This window comes from Crocodylus siamensis, chromosome 12, assembly GCF_052110815.1.
Source record: "Crocodylus siamensis isolate JL-2025a chromosome 12, ASM5211081v1, whole genome shotgun sequence".
In the NCBI taxonomy this organism is placed as follows: Eukaryota; Metazoa; Chordata; order Crocodylia; family Crocodylidae; genus Crocodylus; species Crocodylus siamensis.
In genome coordinates, this window is record NC_143406.1 from 24,302,772 (window position 1) to 24,315,028 (window position 12,257).

The following is a 12,257-nucleotide window of genomic DNA, read 5'->3' on the forward strand; positions in this document are numbered from 1 at the left end:
AATGTAACCCAGGGGTCAGGAACCCTTAGCATGCTTGTCAGAGTCTGGCATGTGATGCCATTTTGCTCAGCATGCCATAGCCAGCCTGGACTCTGGGCAGCTGCCACCAGCTGTGTAGCCCAGGCTGCTCGGAGCAGGTGGCCAGGAGGCTGCAAGCCCTGCTGTGAGTAGCCCAGGCTCCATGGCTGGGCTGGCTGCAGCTGGGAGGCTGGAAGCAGCTGCACCAGGCTCTGGAGCCAGGTTACCGGCTCTGAGCTGGCAGCGACTGCACGTGTGCCTCAGGGTGCAGGATGAGATGGCCAGGGCAGTGCAACCCCAGCCCCTGACCACTGTCTGCCCAGAGGTAAGCATGTATCTGCCACCAGCAGCAAGGGTCAGGCCCCTCACAGCTCCCCCATGGTCTGCCCCGGCACACCAAGTTAAGGAGTGGTTCAGGGGTGGTTTTGGCACTATGGCCAAAAATGTTTCCGACCCCTAATGTAACCCTTTGCCCTTTTCTATCCTTGTCTAGATAAGGCTTTCAAAGTGCTTTACAAACAGTTAGGGCTCAGTCCAGTTTTGCTTTATGAGTAGGTTTCATATATTTCCAGCTCCAAAAAAGAGGACAACTGTTAGAGGGAGACCTGACTCCCAACCCACAGCCCTCTGACACTGCCAGTGCTCTTCACTCCTAACCTGCAGCCCCCTGTTCCTGCTGCTGCCCCTCACTCCCAACCCACAAACCCCTGGCCCTGCTGGTGCCCATCACTTCTGACCCACAGTCCCTTGCCCCCCCCGGATATGATGGTAACCCTTAGTCCCAACCTGCAGCTCCCTGTCCCTGCTGCTGCCCCTTACTCCTGATGCACAGACCTCTGACCCTGCCAATGCTTCTCACTCCTCATCTGCAGTTCCCTGCCCCATCACGCCATGCTGTTGTTCCTCATTCCTGACCTGCAGCCCGCCATCCCTGCCAGTGCCCCTTACTCCCAACCCGCAGCCCCTTGGCACTCCCAGTGCCTCACACTCCCAACCCAGAAGCCCTCCTCCCCATGCCCTCACTCTCAAGCCACAGCTCCCCAGCCCTGCCAGTGCCCCTCACGCCCGACCTACAGCCCCCTGCTCTCCCTAGCCCTGCCAGAAGGTCCCCCAGCTGCCCCTCTGCTGACTGGGCTGGAGCGCAATGGCTCTGATTTGTGTGGGTAGCAATGGAGCAAGTCAGACCCCGGCACAAGTGGGAGGGAGGAGGAGGGGAGGCATGTGGCACCCCCCAGCCTGGGCTGGGACTCCTGCACTGCACTAGGCAACCTGGCATGGTACCCCCTGAAAACACAGGCGCTGTCCCCTGGCCACAGAGTTCCCCAAGGCCATCAAAGTCCCCTCTCCTCCCCCTGCCCCATCCCCCATCCCCACCCCTTCCCCTGCTGGAGGAGCAGGCATCTCCCCCCTGCTCCCCCTACCCAGCCCTAGCTGCCAGGCACTCACCCAGCCTCACACACCCCTGCCACACAGACACACACGTATACCTGCACCCCTCCCTCTGCCCCCTTGCTAGTCTGCATGCTGCTCTCCCCAATTGCTCTCCCCCTGCTCCCCCCAGCAGAGTTGTGAAAATCCCAGACGTTTTTCCAAATTTCAAAAAATTGCCTGGATGGAGATGGGAAGACCCAAAAAGAGGACATATCTGGGAAAACCTAGACATATGGTAACCCTATTTATGAACCTAAATGACAGACTCAGCTGTGTGATTGTAGGTTTCAGCATCTACCCACAGTTTGTGATTCAGACTTGCCCATGTAGGCAGACTGAGTGTGCTCAGTAGTGCTGTGCTCCAACAGGACAGTTGTGTGTGGAATGCAGGCACCCAGATTTGTATATAAATAGGGCCAGACTAAAGCACAGGCAAACCAGGCACAATCCTAGGGCCCTGAGCTGCAGGGGGTCCTAGCCCTTCCCTCCATGGCAGCAGTGTGAGCGGCCCTATCCACCTCCCTGCCTTTCCCTTCCCCTCCTCTTCGCTGATCTGGCACCAGCTGCTTCCTAGCAGCAGCTCCAAGCCCAGCTCCCCATGGGTGGCGGTGCTAGGGTGTCAAAGGCGGTCTCAACTGGCCCAGGGCCCATGAGTTTGTTTGCCTAGGGCACACTAAAGGGTTTATCTGGCCCTGCATGTAAGGCTGTGTAGGTCCTGAAACTCTAGTTACAAAGAAACCAACAGTGCAAAAGGAAGAAAACCGTCCTACTTTCTAGACCAGTAAGGGCTAACCTTTTCGACAGGCATGCTACAAATTAGCTCCAGATCTTCCCCAAGTGCTACTCCCTTCCCCTTCTGCCCAATCTGCTACTGTGTTTCCTACACTGTGCTCCCTACCCCATCTGCTGATCTGCTCTCTGCTTCCTGCATTATCTGACACTGTGCTGCTTGTCATATCCCTGATTTGATGCATGTCACACACAGTGTGCCTGTGCCACTTGTGGCACATATGCCTCAAGTTGGCTACCCTTGTTTTAGTCCAGCAACCTAGTGGTAAGGGCTCTTGGCCAGAGAGTCAGAGGTTTGGGTTCTGGGCCCCTTCATGCAGAAGAGGTTTGAACCTATCTGTCCTGCTTCTCAGTAAAGTGTCCTAACCACCAGGCCACAAACTAGCCATTACCCAAATACCTCTATAACCTTTCCCTAGAAGTTGACCCACAGGGCAGCCAAGAGAGGGAGACAAGCTGTAGGATGTGTGGCTCAGTGAACTACATGTAGACTTCAAGGTTAGGCACCCTAGTTCTAGTTTATGGCTCTGCTGTCAGAGGGCTGGGGCTCTCCCAGTGCTGTCATACAAGATTTCATAGGCAGTTTTATATTACATGCAAGATGTAATGGACCAGCTTCAAGTAATACATGCACAGGGCAAAACTGAATCCCCCATTGTGTGCAAGTGACCATACTGCAGTTAAGTGGCCATTTAGGCATGTAAAATGAAATAGGATTTAATCTTTATTGAATTAAACCTCAGAGCAGCCCAGTGAGATAGGATATATTATTATGCCTATTTTACACAGGCAGAAACTGAGGCACAGGGGTGGTGGAAGGGTAATGAACTTGTACAGACCACAGAACAAGTCTGGGTATAAAACCTGCCCCTTCTTGTACAGTCCTGTGTTTGGGCCATAACGTCTCCCATTCTTCATTGGCCTACCCCTCACTCAAAATACCATTCTTGCTGCAAGATTGCTCCATTATGCATATATACATTATTTGAGTATTGGATAATATACAATGCCTATCAGTAACTGCCCCAGTTTGAGAATTACGATTCTGTCACATATTAGTGCCTTTGTTTTTTATAGTGCACTATACAATACTTGAAAATGGAAAACCATAAATCATAAGCGTGACATTGGGAGAGACTATTTAGAGGTTCAGAATGATATGACAATTCAACAGATTCATTTCCTTTTTGCCAGTGAGTATCACACAAACTCTCTGAAAACATGCTCAGATGGGACTGATTAATTGTGGCAGAGTAATTACAGCATTCTATTGTCTACTGCCTAAATTCCTTAGGAAAGTAACTCATTATAGAAGTGTGCTTTTTGTTCTTCCTAAGGGAACTCTAGCAAACAGTTCTCGTTGAGAAGGTCACTGACAATATTTGCAGTGTTTATATTTATGTTGAAATTCCAATGCAGAAACTTTTCCAAGGAAAGTTTTTGGAAAGGTAAAAGGTTGCCACTCACAGTAACAAAGGGTCTTTTTTATCCTCAGAATAACCTTGCCAATGGCTCTTCTATGTCACCCTTCAGTGCTTTAAGACTGACCAGTGGTGACAGCTTAATGCTGAGCCCTCCAGTGTAGAAACTGCTAATCTTGTCAAATCGCTTTGATTTCAATATTAAAAAACACTAAATTGTGTTTTGGTAGTTTTGAGGCCTGAGGAAGGGTACTGTGATACCCAAAAGGTTGCTTGTTTCTGTACAAACCATACAATTGCTCCACCTAAAAATATCACCCACAGAAATTCCTGCCTTTCACATAAGTTGTGACAAGCATGAAACACCAAGAAACATCCTAATGTTGATAAGGAATACCCCAGAACCCCCCGCAATCCCTTTGTTGTTCATAGATTCATAGAGTTGGAAGGGACCTTAGTGGGCCATCTAGTCCAACCCCCTGCCCCTGGCAGGCAAGAAAAGAGTCACCAGTCCTGGGGTCATGTGAGCCCAGTCACGTGTCTGTCCAGTCTCTTCTTGAAGACCCCCAAGGATGGGGCAAACACTACCTACCCTTGGAAACCCATTCCAGATTCTGGCAACCCTGACCGTGAAGAACTTTTTCCTAATGTCCAGCCTAAACCTTCTCTCTAGTAGCTTATGGCCATTGTTCCTTGTCATTCCAGAGGCTGCCCTGATGAACAGATCATCGCCTACTTCATGTTGCTCTCCCCTTATGAATTTGTACGCCGCCACAAGGTCCCCCCTCAGCCTTCACTTGGAGAGCCTGAAGAGGTTAAGGTCCCTTAGCCTTTCATCATAGGGCCTTCCATTCAGGCCTCTAATCAGGCTTTTCTTTGGACCCTCTCCAGGTTGTTCTCATCCCACTTGAACTGCAGCATCCACTGTTCTGTTTCAATTTGGCCAAATCTGTTTTGGAGTTTTTACGCTGTTTTGGAGATTCGGCCATAGGCTATAATGGGGAATCACTAAAATGCCTATAATTTTGTCATTTCATGTGTGATTTGGATGAAAATCACAGGGATGGTAGCCCCTTCTGAGGCCATGAAACCTGCCAGGTCTCAAGGAGATAGGTGCAGGGGTTTCTGTGAAACTGTACCTCAAACTGTTCAAAGCAAAACTCGTGATACTTGTGTGACTTTGTGTGTGTGTCTTCCTGCATTTTGAAATGAGCTGGCTGGTCATAGTAGTGATGGTCATCACCGGGAACCCTGGTGGAACTTGTCTGCCAAACAGCACATGCCAACAAAGTTCGCATCATGAACCACCTTGACTATATTGGCCCCATTGTCAGTGACCATGAACCCACGGGTGAGCTCGCCCTGCCCAATGAACCACCCTGGCTGTTCCAGATGTCCAAGGTGAAGTGTAAGGCCACCTGTAGACCTGCCTTGTGCGGCTTCTCCCTCAAATACTCCCTGCATGCCTCATACAGGGAGGGCACCACTGTCGTGGTGAAGGTGGTGCGTGAGGGCATGCGATATGATGGGGCCATGAGCGCCGTGAGCTACTTGAACCCTGGCTACTCAACTAAGGAGAAGGGCTGGCCATCCAGAGCAAGCATCTCCCCAATGCTTTGGGTGACCTCACTCGCCTTGGGAACGCACCCCCCTTTCCCTCTGCCTTTCCCCCACCACTCCAGGGTGGCCTGCCTCTGCTTCTGGGGGTTAAGGGCTTTGGAGCGAGAAGGGGACTTCTTTTTGGACATGCTCCCACTGGTGCCAGGATAAAGAGGAGCAAGGGCAAGGGGGTGGTGCCTCCTGATGTGCATCAGCATCCCCATGGTGCTGAAGTGTTTCTCGTCCTTCCCTGGCTGGTCCTGCGTCTGCACTGCAGGGAGGCATACTTGGGATCATCTGCCACCTCAAAATGATCCCACACTACACTAATCCCTCGCTTCTGGGTTACAGGTAGGGATCCTACTTTATCCCCCTCCTCAGAAGACAGAGGCACAACAACAGGGGAAACTGAGCCACCTGCCCCCACAACCTCTTCTGCAGTGCCTTCCAGAGAAGGAGACCTGGCTCTAGGGGAACTTTGAGGGGTGTGGAGCAGAAACTTTGATTCCCCCTCCTTCCCCAGAATTTCCCTGGCTATGGCACTCAGCTCCCCTGGTTACAGATGCAGCTCCTCCTCTGGCATTGGGAGGCTCATGCTGAGAACTGAAATTGGGGTGGAGAAGACTGTCATGCTGGTGCTTGTCATGCTGGTGGTGCTGGGGGTTATTATTACTGCTGGTGTTAGCTCTCACTCCCCTGCCAGAAAACCTGGCACCTGCCTTTCCAGCATGCTTCATAATGTTTGCTCTGCTAGAAAGTGTGTGTGTGTGTGTGTGTGTGTGTGTGTGTGTGTGTGTTGGATAACATTATATTTTCTGTAACCTAGTTAAGTTCCCCTCCTCACCCCCATCCCTCTTATGTTAGTCCCTCGCTCGGGTGATCTGTATTTCCCTACTGTTATGAGTCTTTTTGGACTCATAACTCTTAACATCTACTAATAAAATTCTATCTTCTATGTCTTTACTATATCTTGTTCTATCTGCTTATTTTACAATATTTATGTGTTTACTATAGCTTCTTCTTCCATCTGCTTATTTTACCATATCTGTTAGAGCTGTGCAAAACTTCCATAGCCAATTCAATTCGGAGGAGATTCAACCCAATTTGGCAGCTGAATCTTCGAATCGGGAGACCCATTAATCTCTCCGAATTGAATCAGAGGCCTCTGAATCGACTCATAGAGATTCGGAGAGATTCAGAGATTCGGCCATAGACTGTATGGGCAGGCACTAGGCAGTGCTGGCGGGAGGAGCTGAGGGAGCAGCTAGATGAGAAGCCATGAGAGCGGGGGGAAATGATCAGGGAACTGGGGGATTGAGCTGGGGGGAAGCCCCTGTTCATTCCCTCAGCCCCCAATCATCTTCCCAGCTCCTGATCATCCCCTCAACCCCTGCAGCTTCTCCCGGGGTTGCCAGCTCTGCCTGCCTTGCCCCAGCAAGGAGCAGCCGGACGAGGTACAGCTTCTCCCGGGGCTGCTGGCTCAAGCTGGGGCTCCTCCAACTACTCCCCCAGCTGCTCCTGCCAGCACTGCCTGCCTGTATAGTCTATGGCTGAATAAGATTTTTCTGAGTTCTCCAGTGTAGAAACTGCTAACTGACTAGTGGTGCTGTGGTTACAGTAGTGTTCTGGGAAGTGAGAAACCCAGATTGAAACCTCCTTTGGGTTGGCGGCAGTGACTACATCCTAATCTTTTGACTTCCTAGGCTAGTACCTCAGCTACTCTGTTGCAGACAGAAAACAAAATGATCCCCCTCACATATACTAGTCATGCATTTTGGCCAGCTACATAGCTAGGCATGTACATGGCCAGTGTGTATCCTATTGGTCAGGCTCACTGTACATGTGCAGGGCTACACACCCAGGAATAGAATTAAGAGTTGCATGTAAATGTAAAAAATGTCATGTAGACAGTTGAAAAACAGATGACCAGAAAGGAATAAACTGCCACCCCAAATGCAAACAGGGCTGAAACAGAGCACAGAGACTCAATCTCTTTACTCCGGAAGATATTTCTTTTATAACATGAGTTAGGTGTCGATTGAGACGGTTAGACTGTTGACCTCAAAGCAAAGGTCTTTCTAAGAAAAGTAATGATTAAGTCTGACTTTCAGCAGCTACTTAATTCTGATATAAACAGTTGTGGCTTGTCATCCTAGTGGAATTGATTATGGCAATGCATTTTGTATCTCTTGGGTGAACTCACCATGACCCATATTACTGTTGCTGTAACAAGAGTCTGGAAATATGGCTCAAAAATACATGGTAGGATTAAACTATTCTCATATCAGAATGCATTGTAAACAGCTTTGCATTATATTTCTCGTGTGTACTTTTGTTCTGTTCCTAGGACTCATGAATGAACTGGCAGAAAAAGGTCTCCTTGGAGAGGTGCGAAGCAACCTGTCTCCTGATGCTAGACTGCCTGCATTGTGTATTCACGCGGCTCCCTACACTGACAGCTTATTGCAGGCACTGGGTATGCTGGAGCAATAGAAGATTTAAGGTTTTGCCTTTTATCTGGAGTCAGATCCAAAGGTCAGATCTTGAGGGAATTTTCCTGAGTAAAAACCCCAGGCTGTGGTTCATTGACAATTGTAACTTGTTTAGCCCTGGACACTGGTGTCTACTACTTGTGCTGCATGATGACTTTAGTGGAACAAGTCATGGGGTAAAGTGTTGCTCACAAAATCAAAGCTTTTTAAAAAATAAAAAATGAGTATTTGTAAAAATTAAATACATATTCATTTTGAAAAATAAACTCATTTAAAATGAAATATGAACTTATGAACATATAGCAGGGATAGGCAACCCCATGGCATGCATGCCAAATGGTGGCACGGAGAGACATTTTCCGTGGCATGCTAGTAGGTGTGTGAGGAAATTGTTTAAAAAAAAACATTTTTTCTTAAGTTGCTGCTCTGGGCTTTCTGGAGCAGCCAAAGGTCCCAGCGCCACAGCAGGCACTGGGGGCAGGGGCAGGAGAACAAAGGCAGCAATGCAGTCTGCGTTCTGCTAATTCTACTCTCCGTCCCCAGGCTGCACCCTCCAGCCCTGCCCAGCCCCTGGAGGGGAGCTGTGGGTGGGCGAGGCTGTGGCCTGGGCAGGCACCATGGAGGGCCACTGTACAGGAGGCTCCCAGCTGGCTCGGCCCTGAGCACTGCCTGTACCAGGCCCCATGGCCAGACCTTTGCACCAGGGGCAGCTCTGCCCCATTCATGCTGTACCTGGTGGGCAGGGAGGCTGAGTCCAGAGGCAAAAGCCCCCTGAGCCTGGTGTCCTGACCCAGCCAGCTGGCATCCCCTTGCAGGCGGGGTGGCGCAGCCCATCCCTGCAGAGCTGTATGGACCAGGCTGGGCCCCACCTCAGGTGCCACTGGGTGCCCTCACCTGCCTGCCACAGCCTGAGTCTGCAGAACCCTGCGGTTCCCCCCAGCCCCTGCTCTCCTTCAGCTGCTGCCTTGCCAAGGGCCCAGCTGGGCTAGCCTGCCCATGACACATTCCCCCCCTGCCTGCTTCTCCTCTCGCTACCTGGACCCTGCCCTGAGCCCTGGCTGGGCCCTCCTTCCTAGCCCCGGGTCCAGGCTCCCCCTGCTCCAGGACCATTGGCAAGGCCTGAGACTGCTGCTGGGGTGTCACTGCCTCCCTCTGCCAGACACTGCCCTGGAGCAGCAAGCCCAGGCTGCAGCCAGTAGCAGTGGGAGACATGGGCAGCAAGGGACACACTGTCTTTCTCTTTTTCCTTTTTTTTCTCTCTTCTCTTTTTTTCTCTCTCTCTTCTTTTTCCCTCTTTGTTTTTTCTTTTCTTTTTCTTCTGTTCTTTTTCTTTTTTCTCTCCTTTTTTCTTTCTTCTCTCTTTCTCTTCTCTCTTTTCTCTCTTCTTTTTTTTCTCTCCCCTTTTGTCTCTGTTTTTCTCTTCTCTTTTTCCCTTCCCCCTTTTCTTTCCCTCTTTTTCTTTTTTCTTTTTTTCTCTCTTCTCTCCTTTTCCCTCTTCTCTCCTTTTTGCTTTTTTCTCTCTCCTTTTTGCTCCTTTCTTTCTCACTTTTTCTAGTCTCTCTCCCTCTTTTTCTCTCTTCTCTTTTTCTCTCCCCTCTTTTTCTCTTTTTTCTTTTTCTCATTTTCTTTCTTTTTTCTTTCTCTCCCTTTCTCTCTTTCTTCTCTTCTCTTCTTTCTCTCTTCTCCTTTTCTCTCTGCTTTTTCTATTCTCTTTTTCTCCCCTTTTTTCTCTCTTCTATTTTTTCTTCTCTTCTTTCTCATCTCTTTACTTTCCTTTTCTTTCTTTACCTCTCTTTCAATCTCTTCTCTCCTTTTTTCTCTTTTTTTCTCTCTCATCAAAACATGCTTAACAAAAAAAGAAAACACAAAAACAAAGGTAGTATATGAATTTTTATTTATTGTGACCAGGTTTAGAATTTTAAAAAACCCTGTAAACCCCTCCCAACATTTATGATTATTAACTATATTAATATGCAGTGCGTCCTGCCATTTATCCCCTCTTACCCCCCCCCCCACACACACACACACTCCAATCCCCTCCCACCCTGGTTTTGTTTTTCTGTGATGCCGGCACTCCGGCACCTTACAAGGTAGACATTGTGGTTTTTTCAGCACTTCGACCAAAAACATTGGCCACCCCGACATATAGTGAGCCCTAAATATATTATAATATATTCAAATAATTAATGTTACATGCAAATATTCAATCAGTACACACTGTCAAAATTTTAAAAATATACGAATCCCTAAAGTGAAGTATGTCACTGGTTAAGCACCTGGAAGTTAAATTAGTTGACATGATAAACACGCTTTGGGTAGTAGGGCTCTGCAAAGCTTCAGTCCCTGATTCGATTCAGTGGAGATTCAGCCCAATTCAGTGGCTGAATCTCCAAATCTGAATCGAATCAGAGGACCCTTTAATCTCTCCGAATCAAACTGAAACCCTCCAAATCGATTCAGAGAGATTCTGAAAGATTCAGAGATTCGGACATAGAGACAGTTTTAAATGTTTTTTCGACATACCTTTAGGTAGCAGGGGCTCGTGAATGCTGCGATGCTGGGGTACATGGAGTGTCCCACAGAATCATGGGGGGCCCCCCAGCATGCTTGGCAGCAGACCCCAAAGTGGACCAGAAGCACTTCTGGTTCAGTTCTCGGTATGCTGGGGAACATGCTCAACAGCAGACCTGGAAGTGGACCAGAAGCACTTCCAGTTTATTTCCAGGTCTGCAGGAAAAAGCACTGGAGCGTCGCCCCACACACCTATGGCTCGGTGACTGGTGTCTGCTGGGTCCGGGGGGAGGGCACCTGGGGTCCCCCTGCAGCCAATTGCCGAGCCAGGGAGGTGCAGGGGGGACCCCCAGTGTGCTTCCCAGCAGACCCAGAAATGAACCGGAACTACTTCTGGTCCAGTTCCAGATTCGCTGCCAAGCACATGGAGGGCCCCCCCGCACTCCTGGGGGATGCTTCATGCACCCCAGGATAGCAGCAATCACAAGCTGTGCCTGCTACCTCAAGGTATGTAGAAAAAACTTTTAAAGTTGTGTCTATGTCTGAATCGCTGATTCTCCAGATCAGTATTGAATCTTCAGATTCAGATTGGCCAAATGAAATCAGGGACAGTGATTCAAATCAAAAAATCAAATCACTGTCCCTGATTCAGGCCAAATCCAAATCTGAATTGAATAGGGCCTGCTTCGCACACCCCTGTTAGGCAGCTACTGCCCCTTCTACTGGTGCAGAGACAAAATAGTATCTTTTTTCAGTTTATTTAGTTTGAACCAGTTGGCTCGTTCAGAGTTGAGAAACTGATTAGTCCATAAAAAAAGTGAGAAAATGTGTTTCCTTTTTCCAAATCTCTAAATAATTACTAGAGTGAGAAGCTGATATCTACTAGCTCTAAAATCTTGGTGGACATGGTAACCAGAAATAATCAATTCACTTAGTTAGGTACAGCTAATATTTCCTTTGTATTATAAATTAGTTTGAAATGCAAAACGTGCTATGATTACAATCTGTGCTTTCAATCAAATTTCAATTTCTTTCCAAAAGCAGATTGACACAAATTACAGGTAAAAAAACAAAACACCTAGTAAATAAAGGCATTCACCATTTTCTAATTTCATAGGATATAAACATTAAGGAAGTGAACAAATGTATGTTAAATTATATATATTTGTTTAAATCTTCACGTAACATATCTTCCATGTTAATTTAGTGTAAAAGCTGTATTGAGTTATAAATCTAAGTATCTAAAAAACCAAAATTAAAACAAAATCTAAATGAGATATTTAAATCAAGATTTCTTCCTTGCTGGTTTAAATCGCAGTTAAATAGTAATTTAAATCACTTTGATTTTAATCACTCTCCCTGTTACCCAAGGGTGAGTAAAGGTATTATAAACTAGGATTATGCCAGTGGCTTAGCTTACATTTTTCAAGCAAGAATTTGGTAGGGACCAAGCTGAGACAGTCACCAGTCACTTGGCGACTTTTGTATTTGTAAGGATGTTTCTCAGAATCTGTGTTCTGTTGCCCTATTAAAGATGACTCAGTCTCTCCCACTGAAGAAAGTGGAGATTAATTTTCCTTGGATAACTAGATTTGTTTTGCTTCTCTCCCTGGGCAGGAGGCAATCTCAGTGCAGTGCCAGACCCATGTAGCATGCCTCTGAATGTTTTATGCAATCGAACCTATGCCTCTGATCCTGAGATGGAACAAGTTGTCATCCTGACACTGAGTGGAAATGAAGCCATAAAGAATGCCGGAGACCTTCTTTGCCAAATCCTTTGCCCTTGCAACAAGAAGTCACTTGAAAAACCAGGTGATTCCATTTCTTAAGGATGGGCTGTAGAGGTTGCCTAGGTTCTGCCTAGCTTAATGATTATCAGTCAAGGTGCCAAGCCTGAGGTGCCACCAGATCCTGTGAAGGCTGCCCTGAAATGTTAGGAATTAAGGAGGTGAGGAGATGAGTGCAAGGTCAGGATTGTCCCTGACTGGCTGTTCTC

At 47.9% G+C, this 12,257-nt stretch overlaps 1 protein-coding gene across 1 annotated transcript in view; it reads left to right on the top strand.

Moving 5' to 3' along the window:
• DNAAF8 (dynein axonemal assembly factor 8) overlaps positions 1 to 12,257 on the top strand; it is a 202,596-nt gene that overhangs the window by 129,695 nt on the left and 60,644 nt on the right. Inside the window, exons 21-22 of the mRNA XM_090024739.1 lie at positions 7,606 to 7,734; positions 11,879 to 12,073. Coding sequence (XP_089880865.1) covers positions 7,606 to 7,734; positions 11,879 to 12,073 — 324 coding nt within the window. The remainder of the gene's footprint in view (positions 1 to 7,605; positions 7,735 to 11,878; positions 12,074 to 12,257) is intronic.